At 40.1% G+C, this 26,560-nt stretch overlaps 1 protein-coding gene across 3 annotated transcripts in view; it reads left to right on the plus strand.

Annotated features, from left to right (window-relative positions):
• LOC126248377 (syntaxin-binding protein 5) overlaps window positions 1-26,560 on the plus strand; it is a 1,030,224-nt gene that overhangs the window by 896,298 nt on the left and 107,366 nt on the right. For all 3 annotated transcript variants that reach the window (XM_049949310.1, XM_049949311.1, XM_049949312.1), the window contains exons 17-18: window positions 1,243-1,365; window positions 6,688-6,891. In XM_049949310.1, the coding sequence (XP_049805267.1) occupies window positions 1,243-1,365; window positions 6,688-6,891 (327 nt within the window). The remainder of the gene's footprint in view (window positions 1-1,242; window positions 1,366-6,687; window positions 6,892-26,560) is intronic.

The following is a 26,560-nucleotide window of genomic DNA, read 5'->3' on the forward strand; positions in this document are numbered from 1 at the left end:
GAAAACCTACACACTCTGACATCTGTTTTGTACATTGAGCCATCACTATCCATCACAAAGAAATTTGGTGCTAAAGACTCTAGTACATAGATCTTGAACACTTTCAGAGGAGGAGACACTCACTGGAGGGTTAAAACACCTGTGACTGGTGTTCTGAAGGTATGGGTACTGAATGGATAATGCAGTCAAAATCAGGTATGCCTGAGAAAGACGTTAAGATTGAGACTGGGTAAGAAAAGCCAAAAATTGAATATCCGGAAAGATCAGTTGATAACTATGGAAACATTCCTTCAACTAAGATAAAAAGTATTCCTAATTAAGTATAATCAAGGTCTCCAAAAGCCAGTTGTGTGCGCATTCCATGCAACTGTGGAATATCTTATGTTGGGCAGACTATCAGAACTGCCAAGGAGACATGCAAGGAACATCAGCAATGCACCTGACTAAAACAACCAAGTAAATCAGCTGTCACCAAGCACTGTCTGAAATATAATCATTAAATGAAGTAAGATGAGACCAGTATTGTGATGTAAACAGTAAGTTTCTGTGACAGCATAATGAAGGCATCTATTGAAATAAAGATGTCAGAAAACCTAATAAACAGGGACATAGGTGTAAATTTAAATAATGCTTAGGGTCTGGCACTCAATTTATCGAAATCTCATCAACCATCACATTCATCAGAATTGGAAAACACTGAGGGAATTTCTTTCACAGAGTATCAGTGAATGCTCTGTGAAACAAAAGAGCATCAAAAGGCACAGTTGATGACAGGAATCAAACTTGATCATAAATAGCAGGGTGAGACCAACAGCAGTTCCCAGTCAGCGAATACACGTAATAGGAAAACTTGCAGCACCTGAAGGAGACAACTGGGCCGGATGTTGAAATATTGTGCAGGAAATGCAAATAACAACTCGGCTGAACATTCGGAAGCTCACTGTTATGTATTTTAATTTCCCTCCTACCTACAGCCAGGAGCTACTGAAGTATTCCCCAGTCCATCACCTGGGAATGCACCCTCTGGGTTTAAGGCTCACTCAAGAGTTATGTTGGAACTATAAATAGATGTGTTATTCATCCTTATCAGTCTTATTTTATGTGATTTATTATTAGTACATATCTACACAAATTGCCAAATATTTTTGTTTTAATCTGCAAAACAATGCTCATTGGATTTTAAAATTTATGTCAAAAATGCTGAGCTCTTGAAATTTTAACAAAACTAATTTCTGTACACAGGCACAATTTTTCGGCTTAAGGGATGTATTCTAACGATGTCATTTTTGGACTGTAATGGTGCACTTATACCATATTCATATGAAGCATGGCGCGACGAGAATAAAGATGGGCGAGAAAAAATAAGTAAGTAAAACAACTAAATATTAGTTCTGTAAAGTTGTGTAAAATTTTGCGTGTGTTCTGGAAAGTAAAATGTTTGCTGTAACAACGTGCACATGTGCATGCATCTGCCCACGTGCTTGGGTTTGTAGAACACGTGCTCGCGCATGTGCTCTCTCTCTCTCTCTCTCTCTCTCTCTCTCTCTCTCTCTCACGCACACACACACATTCTTAATATAGAAATTTGATGAGATATCACTGATGTGAACTTACCTGCTGATGTGTGTTAAGAAGCTGTTTAATTACATTAACACATATTAGGCATGAACTGTGGTTCAGGATCAGATGCAGTTCATACCTGTTGATCAAAAAGTTGTCTGGCCACACCAGGCACCAGGTGGAGTATGTGATTTAAACAGATATCTGAATTCATACAGACCAATACTGTGCCTTATTTCTGTATATGTAAACAGTCATGAAGCATCCATTCCTTTGCGTAAATGTAAGTGTAACATTACTTCAATTTGCTTGAAGTACTTACTGATACAGCATGTTGCAGAGTGGTTAATGGACTACCAGAAAGTTGTAGTCCCCTAAGGAAGTCACAGATTTAAAGTTACCTTTTGTAACAATAAGTGATAAAGGAAAATAAAGATGGCAATCTGGGATTAGATACAGGATTCCTCGTTGACACAGCCAGCAATGTGAGTGGTTCAAAGGTGAAAATTGTTCATTCTTAGTAGTGTGAATGATTTATCTAAACTAAGTTCTTAAGTTTGTTAACAAAGTTCGATTTGTAAAGGCTGTTGGGAAAGGTATGTTCTGTATTTTGTGTGTCATCCAGTTTATTGAGTTTTTATTGCAGCCTTTGTTTTGAAATCTGAAAAATGAAAATTATTTCAAACTCTTCATTTGTTTTGAAATATTTATTTAGGATTATAAAATATACATTGGTTTTCCATATCGATTTCTGCCTTGTTTGGTATAGATGATATTTTTATACAATTTGTTGTCTGCAACTGATAAACAACTGTTTATATACATTTACATATACATATACTCTTTAAACCACCATGAAGTACATGCCAGAAAATATTTTCTATTGTATCATGTTTCAGAGTTTCTAATCATTCCATTCCCATATGGAGTGCAGGAAGAATGAGTGCACAAATCTCTTTATGCACAGTGGAATTAGTGTAATCTTATCCTATGGGAGCAATACATTGGGGAATGTTTGCAGATTACTACATCTGTCAGTTAATATTGGTTCTTGAAATTTAATAAGTAGGCATTTGTGGGATAGTTGGCATCTGTCTTCAGTCTTTGTCCAATTCAAGTAATTCCATGTGTGACTCATTGATATTTTAGTCATAGCATACTATATTTTTTGTTTTGTGAACTGCGATATTTTACACTTCCAAATATTCAAAGTACCACTTTGAAACCTTACCTTTTTTTTGCATGCTGCATGTGGATATTATTTAGGCCTGAGATTCTGTTCACATAAAGCTTGCTGACACACAAACCATTATTAGTTTCTGATGACAAATGGTATTAAATATCACATGTAATACACAAGGCATAAGGAGCCATATGTTCTACTAATGTATATAGGTAATTGCTGACTAACTGAAATTAACAGCTTGTTGAAAATGATTACCATAACCTCAACTTTACATATTTGTTTGTTTTGAATGCATGTGGCTTATTGTATAGCTCATAGAGAGACTGAAATACAGTTAAAAGCACTTCTTTGACAAACAGTTGATAAAGTGAGGCCATTATAATCAGGCACTTGATAATGTGGTAGATCGATAGTCCAGCAAGCATCAGAAATTTTCCTGAATTTTTGGGTTGGCATGGTGGACAGTACAGCTGGATGCCTTCAAGAAACAGTGGAACTGTTTGGCATGGCACTTCATCAATAACAATTGTCTGCCTCACTAAGTGATTAATATATATAAAAAAGATGCTGTGACTTACCAAACAAGAAAGCACTGGTAGATAGAGACAATAAAACACACACACACACACACACACACACACACACACACACACACACACACACACACACACACCCATCCGCATATATACAGACACAGGCAGACATATGTAAAGGCAAAGAGGTTGGGCAGAGATGTCAGTCGAGGTGGAAGTACAGAGGCAAAGATGTTGTTGAATGACAAGTGATGTACGAGGTGCGGCAACTTGAAATTAGCGGAGGTTGAGGCCTGGTGGGTAACGGGAACAGAGGATATATTGAAAGGCACGTTCCCATCTCCGGAGTTCTGATAGGTTGGTGTCAGTGGGAAGTATCCAGATAAACCGTACAGTGTAACACTGCGCCAAGATGTGCTGGCCGTGCCCCAAGGCATGTTTAGCCACAGGGTGATCCTCATTAGCAACAAACACTGTCTGCCTGTGTCCGTTCATACGAATGGACAGTTTGTTGCTGGTCATTCCCTCATAGAAAGCGTCACAGTGTAGGCAGGTCAGTTGGTAAATCACGTGGGTGCTTTCACACGTGGCTTTGCCTTTGATCATGTACACCTTCCGGGTTACAGGACTGTAGTAGGTGGTGGTGGGAGGGTGCATGGGACACGTTTTACACCGGGGGCACTTACAAGGGTAGGAGCCAGAGGGTAGGGAAGGTGGTTTGGGGATTTCATAGGGATGAACCAAGAGGTTACGAAGGTTAGGTGGATGGCAGAAAGACACTCTTGGGGGAGTGGGGAGAATTTCATGAACTTTGGATCTCATTTCAGGGCAGGATTTGAGGAAGTCATATCCCTGCTGGAGAGCCACAGAGTTTGATCCAGTCCCGGAAAGTATCCTGTCACAAGTGGGGCACTTTTGCGATTCTTCTGTGGGAGGTTCTGGGTTTGAGGGGATGAGGAAGTGGCTCTGGATATTTGCTTCTGTACTAGGTGGGGCGGGTAGTTGCGGGATGCGAAAGCTGTTTTCAGGTTATTGGTGTAATGGTTCAGTGATTCAGGACTGGAGCAGATTCGTTTGCCATGAAGACCTAAGCTGTAGGGAAGGGACCGTTTGATATGGAATGGGTGGCAGCTGTCATAATGGAGGTACTGTTGCTTGTTGGTGGGTTTGATGTGGACGGATGTGTGAAGCTGGCCATTGGACAGATGGAGGTCAAAGTCGAGGAAAGTGACATGGGATTTGGAGTAGGACCAGGTGAATCTGATGGAACCAAAGGAGTTGAGGTTGGAGAGGAAATTCTGGAGTTCTTCTTCACTGTGAGTCCAGATCATGAAGATGTCATCAATAAATCTGTACCAAACTTTGGGCTGGCAGGCCTGGGTAACCAAGAAGGCTTCCTCTAAGCGAGCTATATATAGGTTTGTCATACGAGGGGGCCATCTTGGTACCCATGGCTGTTCCCTTTAATTGTTGGTATGCCTGGCTTTCAAAAGTGGAGACGTTGTGAGTTCGGATGAAGCTGGCTAAGGTAATGAGGAAAGAGGTTTTAGGTAGGGTGGTAGGTGATCAGTGTGAAAGAAAGTGCTCCATCGCAGTGGGGCCCTGGACGAGCGGGATATTTGTGTATAAGGAAGTGGCATCAATGGTTATGAGGATGGTTTCCAGGGGTAACAGATTGGGTAAGGATTCCAGGCATTCGAGAAAGTGGTTGGTGTCTTTGATGAACCTACTAAGTGATTATATTCTCCCCAAGAAAATCCACATGTGTGTTTGGAGCTTACAGGCACTCAACCAGGATAAGCCATTTGCATAGTTAGTCCTGGCGAAAACTGTGTCATCAGTTGAAGAAGCCAAGGTGGAAAGCAATGTAAATGATGACGAGTCAACAACTGATTGCTCTGAAATTGTATGAATGCTAAAATCTGCATCCAGTAATGAACTGAGCAAATTTTCAGCAGGAGAACTTGACAAATGGATTGACATTAACAGAAATTTAGTTATTGAAGAAGAGCTTACTAATGATGTGGTATTAAAAAGTGTTTTCAACCCCCAGGAGGTACCAGAAAACTGAGAATCATGAAGAAGAAATGTCTATGTCCCACATTTCTTGGGGTGAGGCTTCAGAAGCCTTAAAAACTTCTGTGAAATTCAATGAGAGTAGCCAACAATACACTGCTTCTGAAGTTATAAATCTGCACATTGTTGTTGTCGTGGTCTTCAGTCCAGAGACTGATTTGATGCAGCTCTCCATGCTAATCTATCCTGTGAAAGCTCCTTCATTTCTGAGTAACTACTGAAGCCTACATTCTTCTCAATCTGTTTAATGTATTCATGCCTTGGTCTCCCTCTACAGTTTGTACCCTCCACACTTCCCTCCAATTTTTGTCAACTGGCTCTAAATAATTAAAGGTATGAGATCATTCACATGAGTACTAGAATACATTAAATTTTGGGCTCTGTGATAAATAACACAGATCTAAAGGCTGTCAATTCAAATAGGTACTTATGGATTACAATTAGGAATAACTTCAGTAGGAACAGGGGGGGGGGGGGGGGGCAGGCAGGCAGGCAGGCAGGCAGGCAGGCAGGCAGGCAGACTAAAGACTGCAATTTATTGGTAGAATTCTTAGATGATGCAATAGGTTTACTAAAAAAGGCTCGCTACACTACACTTGTCTGTCCTCTTCTGGAACAATGCTGTGCATTGTGGGTTCCGTATCAGATACGATTGATGGAGGACACTGAAAAAGTTCAAAGGAGTCAGCTCATTTTGTATTATCTTGAAGTAGGGGAGTGTGTGTCATGGATATGACTTAAAAGTTGCAACAAAGGCATTTTTTGTGGGGGTGAGATCTTTTCATGAAATTTCATCACCAACTTTCTCCACCCTTTGTGATGATATTTTGTTGGTGTCGACATACATAACCAGAACCGACATGGAAAGATTTAAGTGTTCATTTTTCCTGTGATAGAGAAATAGTCTGAAGGTGATTTGATGAACCCTCTGTCAGACACTTAATTGTGAAATGTGGAGTAATCCTACAGCTAAAGAAACAGAATAATAATAATAATAATAATAATAATAATAATAATAATAATAATGCCCTTCTGATATACATTTTCAGTGTCGTGGGAAGAAAACATTTTGTGTGATATTGGGTGTTTTTTCACCAATGGGCCTTTCCACCACCAGTGGTCATAACAGTGTTCAGCAGAACACTACAACTTACCACCATAAAAATGCTGTTAACTTATTTAAATAAATGACCCTTTAATGAGTGGAAAAATATCATCACAGTTTCAACATCTTATTTCACACACTTTTTCTTACTCTAGGTAATTAGAGTAACTGCATAATATTGTTTGTGACTTTTTTGTGAACTAAACACAATATTTGTTTGTTTACAGAAACACCTACAAAATCCTCATCTAACAATAGAATGTCTCCAACACTTGGTGGACAGCAGGACCAGTTCGGTGATCGTCAGTTTGTTGTGCTAACTTCAGAGAAGCAGGCCAGAGTTGTTGCACTTCCTTCTCATAATTGTGTTTATAGACAACAACTTGCTGAAACGGATTTTGTGGTTAAGGCTGAAATAATTTCACTGAAAGGTAAGGTACACAGAGTGAACATTCAACTTATAGCTGATTATAGTAGCAATTTTAGGCACATGTCTTAATTCCTGCATCACATTAATGAAATGTTTTTGTTAAAAACTTTCTCCTACAGTAACAAGCCTAGAGTTTCATCAGTATTTAGTTTTGTCATTGTTGATTAATAAACTATTAATATAATGTGTTCATATTAGTATGTGCATGTTTACCTCAAAATTTGGGAACACTTGTGACTGGCATGGATTTGCAACTTTATGACTGTTTAAAGCATATGTTAACATGATAATGTGTACATATAATGTAAAGAGTAAATATAACAATTTGCCATACAGATGAAGCAATGAATCATCAATAAATACATAAACAAGACTGAAAACATAGACATGCTTTTAGATAATGTCATTCTTCGGAGCTAACTAACCCAAAATGTGTGTGTGTGTGTGTGTGTGTGTGTGTGTGTGTGTGTGTGTGTGTGTGTGTGTGTGTGTGTTTTTTCGTTCATTTGTTTGGAGGGGGGGAGGTTATCCAGGTTTTTTATGCTCAGCCGCATGTTCTGCTATTGGTTGATCAACTGTGCTCTTGGGCACTGTTCGGCTTGGGCTAACCCCATGGCGATGGTGGCGGGAGGGGGGGGGGGGCAGTTAGTTCGTGATACATCCATCATACAATACTGTGCTAAAGTTACACTGTATTGTGCACATGATGGCTGCATTCATAGGTGGTACTGCCTCTGATGAGATAGGATATTATTTTTTTATCATGCATTTGGAATGGGATATGCTAGCTGGGTGCATATGCCATGTTTTGCAGCTCAGATTCCAACAAGGATATAAACCATGAGTAAAACTCAGGACAAGACAGAATTATTGCTCATATAAACATGATAATTATTGTCATTTGTTCTGTTTTCTGCTATTCCTTAGTTGCTTCAAAATATGCATTTCACTTCTTTCTATTTATGAAGCACTTTTAGTGGTGTGTAATCCATGTTTCTTTATATAAATATAACAAATGTATTATATAGTAGTTACAGTATGTTACTATATTATATTTTGTCATGTTTTTCAGATTAGAAACAACTTTTGTAGAACAAATTTCATGAGATTAAATTATTTTTGGTGTTTCTTATGATTTCCAGTGTGGTTCTGGAGCTGCATTCATTCAGTTCTCATGCTCCGGCTGGCCAATTTCTGGCATTTTTCCACCCACATTTATTACAACACATCACTTGCACGTGAATGTGTCAATCCTTGTGGGAGCACTAGAGGCTTTTTTGTGTGTGTGTGTGTGTGTGTGTGTGTGTGTGTGTGTGTGTGTGTGTGTGTGTTTGTAGTTCTGTTTGTTATTGTTTTAGTGGTTAATGTGGTCAGTGAGTTATTGTTTCTATTGATTTGGTCATTAAATACTTTCTTTTTCATTGCAAGAGCTCTCTGTGTGTGAAAGTTGTCTTGAAATGTCAGGAGATTTTTGTTGAAATTGTTCACTCTAATAATTTTCATGTTATGTTCCATGTTAGATGGTTGATGGCTGTTTCATTGGGTGTTCTGCAAAGGTATAATGGTTATTTTCATTCTTACTGCATCTTATACATTCTTTATATCTAGTTCTGAAATTCCTGCCTGTCATCCCAACCCAACAGTGGTGATCAACATAACACAAAAAATTGATCACATCAGACCAAGAACACTGCAGTATATGTGGAACAAACATAAATGAAAAATCGGAACACTCAGTGACAAAAATAACCAGAAAGCAAAACACAACAAAGTACAACACACTCACAGCCACAGATTTCATCCAAAAATAATAAACCTTGCAGATACAGAATTAAAAGAGAGAGAAATGCAGCTATTAGAGAAAGGGCTCAAACACATCATCAGTACAAAAAATAGATAATAACTACATAGAAAACCTGGTTGTAGAAACGGAAAGCATCGTGACAGAGGAAAAGAAACGGAAAAACAACACTGTAAATTTGGGCTAATACTGGAACTAGTAAAGAAATAAACAAACAGCATAATCACCATGTCAAAGAAAAAGCAAAACAGGAAAATTCAAACAGAAAACATCTTCATTAAGAAATTAAAAGAAATACTACAATCTAACAACATCATGGTCACAAGAGCTGATAATAAAGAACAACATATAGGAAAAAAACTAAAGATTTCATATCCTGTAACAGTAACACAACACTGAAATCTGATCCAGCAGCATGTTTTACATGAAAAACGACCTCCAAGACAACAAACACATACTCACAGAGAAACAAAAACAAGAGATCACACAGGAGAACTCAAAAGCACCAACACTCAGAAGCCAACTGTCGGTTCACAAACCCCTTATTCCATTGAGGACTAACATTAATTTCATGCATGCACCATCATACCAATGAGGCAAAACATATGAACAAAATCATAATGAAACATGAAATGAAGAACAGCAAAAGAATGAAATACACAAATAAAAGACTTACACATTCTGCAAACAGCATTACTCATCTTTTTTGACATAGAGAACATGTACACCTCAATACCCACTGCAGACACAATAACACAAATTGAAGAAAACATACTGACATACAACAAACTACTTTCAGACAATACTAATGAAATAACCAAAACCATCAAAGCAATGACATCCCAAAATTACTTTCAGTTTGAAAAGAAATTTTACTTACAAAAAGATGGGCTTCCAATGGGATCTCCAATTTCTGGAACATAGGCAAACATATTCATCAACCACATAGAAAACACAATCTTTGATACAGTCATCATAGAGAAAGGATACAAAATTGTTTACTTGTACAGATATGTGGAGTAAAGAGAGACAGCAATAAGCACATATTTGATATTTGCAGAAAGACAACAGCCACAGCTACAATTATACATGCTTCATCACCCAACCACAAATTCAAAAATTAACAGCTCTACGACACATATTCCACAGACTAAATAATACACCACTCAGTAAAAAAAACTATGAAAAAGCATCACAAACAATAAAACCCACCACCACAAACAATGGTTACAACACCCATATAGTACAGACTTGGACAAAAAATCAAATTGCGGCTAAAGAAAACTGAAAACTAGCAGAGAACTCAAGTGTCAAAGAATCCCACAGAAACTTCAGCATGCATGCAAACACAAAACAGTAACCCTCCTGACATGTCTAACAAATGAGATGGTAACTTTAACTCACAAACACAAATCAATACACAGTATGGCAAATGCATTAAAGAAACAGGGATTTCACATTGCTTACAGAACAAAAAACACATACCGGTCACATTTAGAAACAACAACAACAACAGACAAACCAGATAAATAAAAAGGAGCAGGCATATGCCAGTTAGAATGCCAAGAATGTGAATCTGTATATATGGGGATGGCAGGCAGGAATTTCAAAACTAAGTATAAAAAACGTATAAGAAGCTGGAAGTATGAAAATAGCCATTCTACCTTTGCTGAACACCTGATAAAACATGGTTGTTAACCATGTAACATGAAATTGACATGAAAATTATTAGAGTGAACAGTCACAACAAAAAACTCCTGACATTACAAGAAAACTTTCACATACAAAGGGCCCTTGCAGTGAAAAAAAAGTAATTAATGACTAAATCAATATAAATTACTCACCCTGTAAGCCACTACAACAATAACAAACAGAAATCTGAAAAATAACCCAAGCAAATAATTAATCAACCTCTCTCTCTGAGAGAGAGAGAGAATTGGCAACACTATACACCGTAGACACACACATGTTGATGACAAAATGAAAAAAAAAATGAAAAATGCAAGTGATGTGTTTTAATAAATGTGGATGAAAAAATGCCAGAAATTGGCCAGCTGGAACATGGGAACCAAATGAACACATCTTTGGGACGACACATATGGACTAAAACTGTAAGTATCAATGATAATTTAGCCTCATTAAATTTGTGCTACAAAATTTGTTTCTACTCTGAAAAACATTACAAAACATAACATATTGTAATTACTACATAATGCATGTATTGTATGTATTTAAAAAAACCTTGTATTACAGGCCACTGAAGATATTTCATGAATAAAAGAAGCAAAAGGCATATAGCAAAAAAACAAACTGCTTTTCATTTAGTTGCACAGATGGGCGGTATCTCTGTGAATGATGATTGTTATTATTTGTATGAATCTAATCTAACATACCACTTACGAAGGTTCATAGCAATATTTGATAAAGAATTGAGATGTAAATTTATCACTTTTTTTATTGAAATTGTCCATACAGGCTTCCTGGTACTTGAACAGTAGTTTTTAGTGGTGTGTAACTGTGCTAAATTTTATATTCATTAAGTGTCAAATTCTAAAAGCCCACAGAATGGAGTCTAACAAGAATGATTTCACCAGAACTTTTATTGTTTCGAACTTCAGTTTGTATCTTTCACCTGATCACAAAGCATTAATTACTGAATATACGGAATATATGTTATCACTAAACTTTGTCCCTCCCTCCCTCCCCCCTGTTGCCCTCCCCAACACCACCAGCCCCCCCCCCCCCCCATTCACAGCGAAGTTCTGACCCTAGAATTTACAAAACAGTAGAATTTTTGAACACTAATCCAGCTGATGGTTTCATTTACGGTGATTCATTCCTTTGTCTGAAAAGGTTCCAGAAAAGGTCCCAGAAATGATTCACATAATTCACAAATACATTCAATACAAGTATTATAAAAAGTCTCAGTGATATCATAGAACTGACCCACTGTCAGTATCTGTTCACTTTCTAACTCGTTTTATAGCAGCTATAAAAATCTTGATAAAGTAAGCTGTCTTGAAAAGGGCTGAAGGCTGATGGAAAGGAGCGGATATAATTATTTGGGTTTGCTAAGACTTAAAACTCACAGAATGGTTTTTAGGTTTCAACACATGCAGTAACAGATTTTACTGTTTAGTGGCTATATATCAATGAATAAACGGTCTGTGCTTATTTGGACAGCATCGTGCACAATATGAGTAGTACTAAAAAAATGCCATTAAATTTCAGTTAAAATGTAAATCAACTAAATACTTAGGGATTACAATCACAAACAACAAAAATTGGAACAGTGGCAAAGAAAATGTTGCTGGGATGAGTAACCAAAGACAGCATTTTATTTGCAGAACACTTAGAAGATGGGACAGAGAAAGTAACGAGACTGCCTACAGTTGCTTGTCTGTCCTCTTCTGAAGTATTTCTTTGTGGTGTGGGATCCTTATCAAATATGATTGGCAGAGGAAATTAAAAAAGTTCAAAGATGGGCTGCTTGTTTTGCGTTATCATGAAATTGGGGGGAAGAGTATCGTGGATGTAACGAGCACATGGAATGTCGATCATTTAAACAAAGACTTTTTCATAGCAGCAAGATATTTTCATGAAATTTCAGTAATCAACTTTCTCCTCCAAATGCCAACACATTGGGAGAAATTAGCAGTTTAATAAAGTAAGAGAAATCAGAACACACATGGAAAGATTTAGGTGGTCATTTTTCCCATGTCCTATATGGGGGTGGAATGGTTGAGAGATAGTTTGTATGGGGTTCTGTGCACATTCTACTAAAAATTTATGTGTGAATTGTAGAGTCAGATGCAGATGTAGATGTGTAGATGTGGAAAACCTGCAGCTGTTCAATTATTTGCACTCTTGTCTTAAAGCTTATAATAAAGATTGTTTTTAGCTTTCCTTTTATTCCTTTGATGATCGATATTTGTGTTGTTTGCTGAAATTGTTGCAAAGTTCTTCTCAACATCAGACTTTCTCAATATCTTTAAGACATATAAAATCAAATACTTTACAGTTTCAACACTGATGTTCACGAACTCCAACACTCATTCTACGATGGTGTCATGTGGATTGTAAAACCTAATCACTATTAAGTTTCCTTAGTTGGAAGAATCTATGTCCCTGAAATAAACTGTGCTTCTTTCAGTTCATTTATTATTTGCTCCTAGCAAACAGCAAGGCTGTGTTCATGATAACTAATTTGGTTTTTGTCTATGAGCATGAGAATTTCCTGTTGAAAACAGATTTAATTATGCCAGTGGTGCAGTACTTGCCCTTAAAACTCTGGTTGCACATAACTGTATGGTATGCAAATATAGCTTCTTGCCCTGAAAGTTATTTCTCCATGTCTGAAACTGCTTTCACCAACAGGTAGTTACTGATTTTTACTCTCAAATAGTTATTCTGAAATCCAGCTTCATGTTTATTGAACTTCACATGAGCTACTGGGTTGGTGTGTACTGTGTGCTCAGTGAAAAACTTTGTAGCATGAACTGTGCGCATTCTCATTGTGTCCTTTAATAAACAGAAATTCTTATGCTATTAAACTAGTATTGTTTTTCGTTATGTGAATTTATTTGCAAAACATTAGCATACAGCCGCATTTAAACACCAATTACGTTACTCCTCTGTGAACTGACTTGCACTATGTCATTGATATTTTTGTTCAAAGTGACTCTTGGAACATGTAACTGCTGTTTAGTTTGCACTTGTGTTTCCCAGTGATAAACAGCGGCAATATTAAGATACAGTTTAGCAAAGTCACTGCTGTATGCACAATAAACTTGCATACAACACACCAAAGATAGAGCACAAAGTTAACTGCAAGACTGCAGTATCATTCCATTTGTGAAAAAATCATTATAATATACTGAAACTGGGAACTGATATGGTTTTGTTTTTTTAGTATGAGTGAAATATAATGCCAACAAACTAAAAATTCACTCAAGAAAGGCTTGGTTTTAGGACAGTTCTTCAGTTTAGAAATTTTACAAGAATCTCACTACACAAGACAAAAATTAGTGACATTTTGTTGTCCCCAAAGAGAGATTGAGTTGGAGGTGCAGTCGCTATTAAATGCTGGAATGGTCGTTGCTGCCTTGGAATGGGATGTACCAGATAGTGGGTCATGTTGTACCAGTACCACAATGAGCGCAGAGTCGGAAGAGTTCTGGTGGTGACAACATTCTTTATTCTGCAAGTTGTCCATACAGAGGCAATGCCACCTGAGCATAACACATGGCCTAGCGTTCGGCTCTTGGTAGCACAAGTGTGCCAGGCTGGTGTGCTACCTTGGTGGAATAGCAGTAGCTGATGCAGCCTTGCAAACTCCTGGCTGTTGTCATGAATCTGGCAGGCAACAGCATATGCTGGGTGGTTGGGAGGCCACTGTCTGTAGTCAGACAGAAGCATAGGTGTGCAGGTGCCAAACCTGGAACCCTTTGTAAATGCCCAGAGTACCAGATGAAGATGCCCTGCAGTAGATCTTCTCTCGGTGGCACTGCGTGAGATGCAGAGTGGTCAGGTCAAGTAGCAGTGCGTTGACTGACAGCTGGCAGATGGCACTGCTAAATGTAGTAGAAGTTGCTCGGCCCCCATAGGACTGCCAGCTGTCACATTAGTACCAGTATGTTTTATTTTATACTATGAATGAAATGTACAGCTAGCAAACCCATTGGTCTCTCAAAAAAGACAGTACAGTAATTTGTTTATAATTTTTTAAAAAATGAAGTCTCCCTTCGTAGAAGACTTTGTGGATATTTTGCTATCCTCAAAGAGGGAATAGAATGGGATGGAGTATTCAGAATAGAATATTTATCATTTCACATAGGATCATATCATTGAAACATTGTTGACTCAGTGAATACTGTTGTGTGCCTATATATGTATATACACTGCAAGATGTGGCAGACCAAAAAAGTGGAGCAGCCAGAAGTGGAAGATGAAATCAAACTTCACATGCGCGCGCGCGCGCGCGCACACACACACACACACACACACACACACACACACACACACACACAGAGATGGATAGGGGGGAGGGGGGGGGGTGATATATATCACAATGCAAAAATCTAAATAGGTTTTACATTTCTTTGTCTTTTTTTAAATTTTCCATGCTGCAACCTTTATTTTTTAAGTATTTTAATGGTTTGTGTCCATAGTTTATAAATAAGGTTGTGTATACAAGAACAACACACACATCTGTTAAAAGAGGATGCACATGTATACAGAGATTAATGTAAAAATTCGCAGTGTCCGCTATTTGTCTTCCTTTTGTATAAAATCTTTTGAACTGTAACATCATTTGCTTTTCAAGTACTTTCCTTCTCTAACTTTTAGAATGTTGTCCTTGAACTTAGTCCATATTTTATTGCTAAGCTTCGAAGTCATGTAATATGGAGCAGTTTCAAACATGATAAACCTGTGACAAGGCAACCTGTAGTCTGACCTATGCCTTATTTTGTATGCATGTGTAAAATAAATTGCTCGAAAAAGTTGTGGGGAGTTTTAATCTCAAAGATGGGTATTTTATATATGAAAGTACAAGGAATTGTCATTAAGTCAACGCTTTTAATAATGGTTCACTTGGTTGATATTGTTTGTTTCCATCATAGCTCTGATGATTTTTTTTTCTGTGCCTTGAACATTCCATGCAGCTTTACTTTTTCAATACACCAAAAAATTATGCTGTATCCAACAACTGATATAAAACTTGAATGGTGAAAATTTTCTTAATAGCTAAATCAGTTAAATTACTTAGGGCTATTATTGCATAAACAAAACTGTTTAAATGCTTCCCTAAGCAATCTACTTGAGCAGTCCATAAAAAGATTATGTTTATAGTAACTCCAAGAAACTTAGGAGTCTGCAGTGATCAGTTCTTTGCCCTCATATTTTAACTACTAGATATATTCAGCAGCTGGTTCTTGAAATGTACATCCCAAAATATTGTTAAAAATAAAAATTGGTCTGGAAAAATTAAAATGAATGAGCATGCTACCCATGTGGTAAGGGCTCAGGAGAAGGTGTGGTGTAATTATGGACCAGGATAATACATAGATTGCGTGGACAGCAGAGCACCACTGTGGACGAGGTGGGAAAGATTGTGGGTTGGATGTTCCTCACTTTCAGGATTGACCATGGGTTATCAACATCCTGAAAATGATTTGGATAAGTTGCTACAGTCCAGGGGGTCATATTTTGTTGCTGGTTCATGGATGTCGTTGCTTCATAAAGCCGCTTGTGTGGATATGACACAGGAGATCTGTTTATGGACTAGGTTTAGAGAGTGGTGTCTGTGTGCTAATGTCTTAGTAATACCTTCAGCATCCTGTGCAGCAGAGTGCTCAAAACTGCAGGTGTGTAATCCACAGCTGGCCAGGCTTGATGGGAAATACTTTTAGTTTGGAAAAGAAGATTGCTTATCAAAATGGAGGTATTGTTGAGTGTCAGTGGACTCCATATGGACAGGGTTTTTCAAGGAGGTTTCAAAGAGGTGGAGGTCATGTCTGGTGATGTGGCATGCTGGACCGAAGATGATCAGGAGAAGTGGGTAGGAGAGAAGGTGTTAGGTCTCTGGAAGAACGAGGATAAAGTGTATTTGCTGTGGCTACATATCATGAAGATATCATCAATAAATGAAACCATATAAGGGGCTTAAAATCTAAGGTGGATCGGGAGGGTTCCCCTAGATGGCCCATGAACACAGTGGCATTTGAGGGTGTTGTATGGGTGGTCAAGGTGATGCCTCAGATTTGTTTGTATATGTTAATCTTGAAGAAGTGCTTCTTAAGGGTCATGATGTAATTAGTCTGGTCTCTAAGGAATCACGTGGTGGATTTTGTAGGAGAGTGGGACAGGTAGAATTCAAGAACAGAAGGGCCATGGGCATTGGGGATATTGTTGCATAAGGGATTGATATCAGCTATTAAGAATAAGGATCTGGGATTCAGGTGGTAATGGGGTGCGGATGGTTGAGAGACAATGAAGGGAGTGGTTTTGTGTCCTTGATGTTTGGAAGTTCTTTCAGAGAGATTACAGTATCTGAAGTGAAGTAGGTCTTACATTACCAGTAGTACCTTGGCCTGGAGCAATTCCCTGTTTATAGAGCTCCCTGTGTGTTGTTTAATTAGTGTGCAGTCTCTCTGGTATCTTCTGTATGACTGCTGGCCTAGGTTTACTGCTTCATAATGGCAGCTCGATCTCTCCCTATCTTTTCATCTTTGTTGAATTGTAGGGTTATGATTTGTTATAACGTCAAGTTTAACAAATATATTTCAGAACGACACAACACATATAAGTCACAGAGTAAGTAGACAAGCTATACATGTTGTCACGTTAGCATTCGAATGAGCACTGAGTTCCAGTCTAGTGGCCGCTGCTCGGCTGGCCGCTTAGGTGGCGCAGCTGCTGCATGGCTGGCAGACAGCGCGGCACGTAGAGGACGCGCGTAATTGCGTGGCGGCGCTTTGAATGATCGGCAAGTCACAACACTTTTCCCCCCTTTGAAATTGTTGCACACTGGTCCTGATGGAGGTGTCGTGTAGATGGCTAACGTCCATAGGCGTTGTATGACTCGCCGTAAAGTCTCGAGGAGGAGGCTTCCCGTACGGACGGAAGTGTCCCCGATGATAACGGGTCGAGATGACAGGAGACATAGAGGTCGAATCTGCTGGGCCCCCATGCACCAATCTGCCCATTGCGGCAAGTCCAGTTGATATGACAGGAGACGTGGGCGATGTGTCTGCGTCCGTTGGAGGAGGAGGCGATTAGATTGGCTCTGACAGAGGATGGTCATCCGGTTCCTGCATGTGCACGTCTCTTGGTGACGTCCGTTCTTGTGCTGGCATCGCGATGACGGTGAGAGGGCTGCGTTGTGAGTATTGAGAGATGCCAAGATCCCGAGCGTCAGGTAGAGCCGAAGGTGGTGTAGTGGCATTCGGAACAGGCATTGCCGGCACTCGAGGCCGAAGCTGGTCCGAATGACGCACTGCAACACCCGTGTCCGTCTGGATTTCATACAGGCGTCGGCCACGGTGTCGTAGGATGCGGCCCGGGCTCCATTTTGGCCGCCTGCCATATCCCCGTACCCAGACGAGGTCGTCGGCAGCGAACTGGCCAAGTGAAGGCACCTGCTGCTGTGAGGTGGAAGGCCGCAGAAGATGAAGTAGCGTGCGGGGCTGTCGGCCATGCAAGAACTCAGCCGGGCTGTGGTTGCCCATGGGGGTGAAACGTTAAGACGCCAGGAACTGGAGAAGCGCCTCATCGGCAGCAGAAGAAGACAGAAGTTTCTGCATCTGAGCCTTAAATGTGCGGACCAGTCGTTCAGCCTCACCGTTTGATTGTGGATGGAACGGCGGGGCCGTGACATGCATAACGCCGTGATGAGGACAAAAATCCGCAAATTCAGAAGAGGCAAATTGCAGACCATTATCAGTAACAAGAGTAAAGGGGAGGCCTTCCAAAGTAAAAATGCGGGCGAGAGCACTTGTGGTTGCCGCGGTGGTAGGCGACGTGCAACGGACAATGAAAGGAAAGTCAGAGTAGGCGTCAATTACAAGGAGCCAACAAGTACCTAAAAAGGGTCCCGCAAAGTCAGCATGAATGTGCTCCCAGGGCTTTCCAGGCGAAGGCCACGGTGACAAAGATGACTTCGGGGCAGCACCCTGTGACGCACAAGGGCCGCAGGCAGCGACCATGTGTGCTATTTCAGATTCGATACCAGGCCAGGCCAGACAACACAGAATCAGAATCAGCGTCATGTTCATGAACATCATGTATGCGGTCGGATTTGCAAACGGAAGACACATGACCTTTCTTTTTGAAATTGTGACACACAGCCCCACGTTGGGCACAATCCTCGTGTGAATGTTTCGTAAAACACCGCAGACATGAAGGAAGTTGCCGGGGGTTTTGCTGCAGTTTCTTAGCGGGTTGTTTACGGCTAGGCCAAGGCTGCGTGTGGGAGCACACTGCGGCCACGTCGGCCAGCGGGGACGTGCCGCACGCGTCATCAACAGCGCACAGAAGTTGTATTTCCCCGACATCACCCCACGCCTCTATTTGCACCCCAGCGGTGCGAGAAATTTCAAAAGACTGCGCAATGGAGAGAACTTCATCTAGAGTCGAATTCGCCAACTGAAGGGCACGTTGCCGAACTTCTTTGTTGGGCGCCGACCGTGTAATAGCATCTTGTACCATGGAATCGGCATAGGATTCTTTGTGAACGTCAGTAACAAATTGACACTTTCGACTGAGGCTGTGAAGTTCAGCAGCCCAAGCGCAATAGGATTGATGTGGCTGTTTTTGGCAACGATAAAAGGCAACACGAGAGGCTACCACATATGTTTGCTTTTGAAAATAGACAGACAGAAGTGAGCACATTTCAGCAAAGGACAAAGATGCAGGATCCTTCAAAGGAGCGAATTGCGACAACAACCAATACATTTGAGGTGAAATCCAGGAAAGGAACAGAGACTTACATGGTTGTTCGTCCGTGACATGAAATGCCAAGAAGTGTTGTCGAAGACGTTTTTCATAATCTGACCAGTCTTCCGCCATCTCGTCGTAAGGAGGAAAAGGAGGTACAGCCAATGACGAGAAATGCCCCACATTTGACGCCGCGATGAAATCGCGAATCGCCACTGTTAGAAGCGTTTGCTGTTCGAGGAGATTTTGCAATAGTTGCTCGACAGTAGCCATGGAACCCTGTGGGTCAACGGTGAAAAGGAAAAATCCACTACCTCGTCGCCAATTGTTATAACATCAAGTTTAACAAATATATTTCAGAACGACACAACACATATAAGTCATAGAGTAAGTTGACAAGCAAGACATGTGTACACGTTAGCATTTGAATGAGCACTGAGTCCCAGTCTAGCGGCCGCTGCTCGGCTGGCCGCTTAGGTGACGGAGCTGCTGCATGGCTGGCAGACAGCGCCGCACGTAGAGGACGCGTGTAATTGTGCGGCGGTGCTTTGAATGATCGGCGAGTCACAACATGATTATGAAGGAATTATCAGAAACAATCTGAACTGATATCATGGTATTTATCTGCCTTAATGCTGTACCTGATATTCCAAACCCAGTGCAACATTATGAGTGCCAAATATTTACTTGTACTTTGTTGACATTCAAGGACATTTAACACAGGACAATTTTTTTATTCATAATTCTACCACAGCTGATGTGACATGATTTCTTGATGAAGTCTAATTAATGAATTGATGAATTGATTACCGTATGATTAAATGTAACAAATTTTCTAGGCAATGAAACTTCTTTTCTTCCTCTTGCTGTAGAATTTTGTAACTAAAACCTTAGGATAAGTACAACAAAAACATTCACAGATGGTGGCAGCATCATTAATTTTATATGAAGCAGTATCTATTAAGAAGGCTGGAGACTCCTCCAAACTTCCATCTTTAAAGAGAACTATGGATGTCTTGGACTAATTACGCTCTCTCAGCAGGCAGATTAAAAACAACAAAATGCCCTCATGTACATCCTTAATGTGTTCCTCATAGTATGAGAAAGGTGCCATGGAAGTAGTCAAAATTTCCACAATGCATTCTCAATGCTAAAGCCGTGCTCTGAAAAAAGTAGGTATCTAAGATATGCAGGAAGTACTTTACTCTAGTTTCATGTGCACTTGTCTTGACATACCACATGGCCAGGGAAAAAGCTTCACCAATATAGTCTCTCTTGCACTGCTGTGTAACATATCTAACATCTTGAGGACACACATTGTGTTACGAACATATATCCTACAAACATTAATGCTGAGAGTCTGCTGGTTCATCATGATTATTTGCTTTGGCATGAACTTAAGAGTAAATGTTATCTTTCAGTTGATGAAGCAAACATATATATACTTTAGGCATACCCATGAAGTGACAAGCATGTAGTATGTCAGTACAGGATTTGGCAGAATGAATAGTGTGATATAAAAAGAGCATAACTACCAAACAAATTGACAAATTTATTGCAACACATACTGAAAATGAAGGAAAAGTATACCATTACACATCATGTGTGCTCTTTACTTAGTTTGAAATGTAACACTGTAGAGATCATCACCATTGCATTCTATGCATTGCTCCAGCCAGCGAACAGAAGTTTACATCATCTGCTGGGATTTCTCCTGCAGCTGAAGAGGAATACCTGGGTTTCATTGCACCCAGTACCTGTAATTCTGTTTACTTGCACCACTGTCTAGATGAAAATGGGTCTTATGTGACATCAGTATGTTGTTTCGCATCAGCAGGTTGCCTGCTAAAAGTTCGAGGAAGCACAAGTCAAAGGTTTGTCAACCAACTTTATTGTGTTTGTTCAGTTTCTGTATGACTTGTAATTTGTGTGGGTGGAAGTACGGGTTCTTACGAATGATGTGCCACAGGAAGCGACCTGACAGTGTTAGGGCCAAGGCATGTCTGCAGTGCCAAACTGTGATGGGAGACTAGTTACTTTTTATTTCTTGATGGCAAATGCTCAATTATCTGGACTCCACAAGATTGTAATTACGTATTGCAGTCTTTCCTCAATGCAGGGACAATGATGTTGCCATAATATGTGACTCAAATCATCCTTATTCATTCTGCCAGACTACATATAAGGTTTATTTGAAAAGTAAGGGCCATTTGCTTACATTTAAATGTTGGCAGCTCAGAACGAAAGTTGCATAGGTGCAATATCATCTATTGACTGTTTAGAAAGCTACAAAGCCATTTTTGTTTCAATAGGTTTACAGCTGTCAGTGGAAGCAAACAATAGTGCCTTCAAAAATCTTCACTCCGTCCTATTGCAAACTACATTCTGTGATCCAATTTTTGTCTGCAAAAGGATTTACAGCTCTTCAGATTCACCAGCATGCCTAGGTTATGGACCTAAAGTAATGTGTGAAGGAGACGGTGGTGTCGACACTTCAAAAATGGCTGTACAGAAGTCCATGGTGAAGAGTGGTGTGGGAGGTCAGATATCCAGACCAATTAAATTTTGCAACATGTGGATGAAAAACAGTGCTCTAATTGACTGTTGATGATTGGTGCTCTGGCTGATGAGTTTCGTAATATTGGGCACACATTTATTTACATGATTATCATGGAAATGCTTGAATATCACTAACTATGTGCATGGTGCGTACTAGAAATTTTTATGGACCAATACAAAGAGAAAGAATGATAAGAGAATGTGCATTTTTGTATCAGTATTGGTAAGGTGGATACGATTTGTCTTCCCACATTGTTGCAGGAAAAGAGAAATGGACATCCTGTACCAATGCAAAATCAAAATGGCCAATGTAGTGGTGCCATTAATCTTTACCCAAACCAAACAAACACAAGCAGACACATTACCTAAGTTGAAAAACAATGGGTACCATTTTGTGGGAGCAGAAGGGCATTCTTTAGTTGATTTAATGAAACAAGTATTTCACATGTACCGTCTAATGTGAAATGCTCACCAGACTGACAAATTAAACACAAAATTGACAGCGTGGGAAACTTTCGTGTGCAATAGTATACCTCAATGATAATGTACCTCCATGCATTGCTTCATGTACTAACAAGGAACCACTTGAGTGTGAGGTTGCAAGTTCAATCCTTAGTCAATCTAATTTGAAAGTGTAGCATTAGCAATTATGACATTTAAAATATTAGCTGCTTATGGCTTACAACATGGGCACCAGGAGGGTGAAAGAAAGTGAATGTCTGGGATGTGCAGAGATCAACCTTGTATGTGATATATGTATTACACTTCACAAAATGGATATAGTCAACATTCAAGAAATGTTCAAAACAAACCATTATCTTGCATCATGAACACCAAATGAAAAATGGCATGCCACAGTGATCACAAAGTTTGCACCATCAAAATCAGAGATGAACTCCTTGGTAGTTACAAACCATGCTGGATGTCCAGCTAGGTATCCACTCTAGAATCATATTTGTGTAGTGAGGTGATGAGAAATGATGGAATGTGATGAAATGCAACATAGTGTGGAACGGTCTGTCATGGAGCTTATAGTGAAACTGGCTATCCTTTAGCTGCAGACAGTGTGTTAATATGTTTTATAGGCACAGAAGAAACGAACATCCAGAGGCTGAATTTTTCCAGTGATTCCAGGTGGTATGAATTGCAATGTCACACACTTTTCAGGAGGGTTAGTTTGCTCTAAAGAACTTTGATTTTTATATGCAGACCAGCGATTGAGCAAACGCAAGTTATTTTGACCAGCTATTGGCCATAAGCAGTACTCGTACCATAATTGTAGTTCTCTCATGCTCATTTTTCGAGTCTTGCTTTCTGTGACGTAAATATTCCCTACTGCCCTTGCAATATCATGCACACAAGAAACAAATGTAGGGGGCAGAACACCTTTAACTTCTCACAGCACAATACATAACTTTGTAGCCAATTTATCATCCAGATTAACAACAGATACAATTGTATACAAATGCATTAAGCCACTGATTTTAGTTAATCTTGATACAACTCTCTTGGTATTTATAATTTTCAGGGTTTCTTTCACATACATTTCCTCTTTAAATCCTGATTGGTTGGCACTGAAAACAAATTCCGTACTGAACAATGGGATAAATTTGTGTAACTCATCTACAAATTTCTGATGAAATGTCAACTTCAGCAACTGTTGTTGCAGATATAGTGCAATGTTTGCTTTGTTTATCATTGTCACTGCTGGTCTTTATATAAACACCCCAAGCACTGTAGCAAGTTACTCGTTGACTAAGAAGTTCAACTATACTCTGTAGTCTCATGCTTTGCTCGCCATCAGATACCTCCACTCCCACTCCCTGTTGCCATTAGCAGCGTATACTATGGTTGCATGGCAGACAATATATGGGCCATCGAATGCTGTAAACATCATTGGTCTTTCGCAGCCTCGCACTCAAGGGATTCCTTATAAGAGTAACATTAACTCTTTCCATTGGAAACTTTTTGACCACCACTTAATTACCCTGACCCCACACCCAGAAACTACTGCGTTTTCTTTTACTTGAAAAAAAGGCTTGGTAGACATAAATTTGAAGGTGATGAGGAAATGAAAATTATTTCAATTCCCAAGTGGAGAACTTCTATGCAGAGGAGGTAAAGAAGCTATGTGACAATAAAAAAAGTGCTTACACATGTGTTGTGAATATGTGGAAACATTAAATAGGTTTGCAGCAAATTAAAACTGCCAATAAAAGCATTTAATAATGGATGTATTTTCTTTCAATCTCTCTCACTTGTAGAATATGCCTCGCATGTGAATGTACGTGGTTCACCATTTGCCCCTTGTTACTCATTATGGAATGAATTTTTCATATACTGGTCTCTTTTTTTTTTTTGTCAGTCTTCTTACTGGTTTGATGCGCCCCGCCATGAATTCTCTCCTATGCTAACCTCTTCATCTCAGAGTAGCACTTGAAACCTACTTCCTCTATTATTTGCTGGATGTATTCCAATCTCTGTCTTCCTCTACAGTTTCTGCCTTCTACAGCTCCCTCTAGTACCATGGAAGGCTTACCCTCATGTCATAACAGATGTCCTATCATCCTGTCCCCTCTTCTTATCAGTGTTTTCTACATATTCCTTTCCTCTCCAATTTTGCACAAAACCACCTCATTCCTTACCTTATCAGGCCACCTAATTTTCGACATTCGTCTGTAGCACCACATCTCAAATGCTTCAATTCTCTTCTGTTACAGTTTTCCCAGAATCCATGTTTCACTACCATACAATGCTGTACTCAAGACGTACATTCTCAGAAATTTCTTCCTCAAATTAAGGCCAATATTTGGTATTAGTAGACTTCTCTTGGCCAGGAATGCCCTTTTTGTCATTTGCTAGTCTGCTTTTGATGTCCTCCTTGCTCCATCCATCACTCGTTATTTTAATGCATAGGTAGCAGAATTCCTTAACTTCATCTACTTCATGACCATTGATCCTGATATTAAGTTTCTCACTGTTCCCATTTCTACTACTTCTCATTACCTTCATCTTTCTTCAATTTACTCTCAATCCGTAGTCTGTACTCATTAGACTGTTCATTCCATTCAGCAGATCACGTAATTCTTCTTCACTTTCTTTCAGGATAGCAATGTCACCAGCAAATCGTATCATTGATATCCTTTCACCTTGAATTTTTTAATTCCACTCCTAAACCTTTCTTTCATTTCCATCATTGCTTCCTTGATGTACAGATTGAACAGTAGGGACAAAAGACTACATCCTTGTCCGACACCCTTTTTAATATGAGCACTTTGTTCTTGGTCGTCCACTCTTAGTATTCCCTCTTGGCTGTTGTATATGACCTATCTCTCCCTGTAGCTTACCCCTATTTTTCTCAGAATTTTTTAACATCTTGCACCATTTTACATTGTCAAATGCTTTTTCCAGGTCAACAAATCCTATGAACATGTCTTGATTTTTCTTTAGTCTTGCATCCATTATTAACCACAATGTCAGAATTGCCTCTCTCGTGCATTTACCTTTCCTAAAGCCAAATTCATCATCATCTAGTGCATCCTCAGTTTTCTTTTCCATTCTTCTGTGTATTATTCTTGTCAACAACTTGGATGCATGAGCTGTTAAGCTGATTGTGCGATAATTCTCACACTTGTCAGCTATCTTCGGAATTGTGTGGATGATGTTTTTCCGGAAGTCAGATGGTTATGTCACCAGACTCATACATTCCACACATCAACTTGAATAATTGCTTTGTTGCCACTTCCTCCAATGATTTTAGAAATTCTGATGGAATGTTTTCTATCCTTTCTGTCTTATTTGATCTAAGTCCTCCAAAGCTGTTTTAAATTCTGATCCTAATACCGGGTCCCATATTTCTTCTAAATTGTCTCCTGTTTCTTCTTCTATCACATCAGTCAAGTCCCCCCGCGGGTTCGGGGGTAAGAATCGGCCCGTGGTATTTCTGCCTGTCGTAAGAGGCGACTAAAAGGAGTCTCCAACGTTTCGGCCTTATGTGATGGTCCCCTGTCAGGTTTGACCTCCATATCTCAAAATTTTTCTGAAGAGCGAGCCGATTGGGGAAGGGCGCCTTACTTGGTGCATTGTGTCCATCTTGCATTGAGAACTTTCGCCAGCTTTTTCATCGTTGCGTTGCAGTCCTGCCCGCTCTACATCTCATGGGCATGGATACGCTCCTGCGTGCACTTTCTGCCAACCGATGTGCAGGGCCACTTTCTGCACTGACGGCGACCATGGACCACATGTCACCTAACATCCAGCACGGTAGCCAGTCCGTTGTGGTGGGGCCGCCATGTACCCTCTTGGTTGTAGCCCCCTGACAACACAGGGATCACTCTACTGATGCCTGCGCCGTTAACTCCCCACGTATGCCAAGGAGTAGATGCCCATCTCCCTGAGGCATCGGGACTCCCGGCAATGGCCATCCTGCCAGGTGGCCTTTGCTGTGGCTGGGTGGCGCCCGTAGGGAGGGCCCTTGGTCGGAGTAGGTGGCATCAGGGTGGATGACACACGATGAAGCGTGGCACATCTTCTCTTGCTGGTGGCCAGCCACCAGCAGTCTCTAAGCGTTCGAGGGCCCATTTTAAAGGTAACGTTTATGACCCCAAATCGTTCCCCTCCCTCGCCACACCATGGGAGGAACGAAAGGCTATGAATGAGAGCGACAGGTATTCGCCCCGGTATCTCGTCTGTACCAGAGCTGACGGGGAATCGTTTGTGTCTGTGAAGCCTCAGTTCTTTGTCGAACATTTAGAGGACAAGTTCGGGGAGGTGGAGGGCTTGTCCAAGATGCGGTCAGGATCAGTCTTAATAAAAACGGCATCCTCTGCCCAGTCACGAGCCTTGCTCGCTTGTATGAAGTTGGGGGATGTTT

Source organism: Schistocerca nitens, chromosome 3, assembly GCF_023898315.1.
Source record: "Schistocerca nitens isolate TAMUIC-IGC-003100 chromosome 3, iqSchNite1.1, whole genome shotgun sequence".
NCBI lineage: Eukaryota > Metazoa > Arthropoda > Insecta > Orthoptera > Acrididae > Schistocerca > Schistocerca nitens.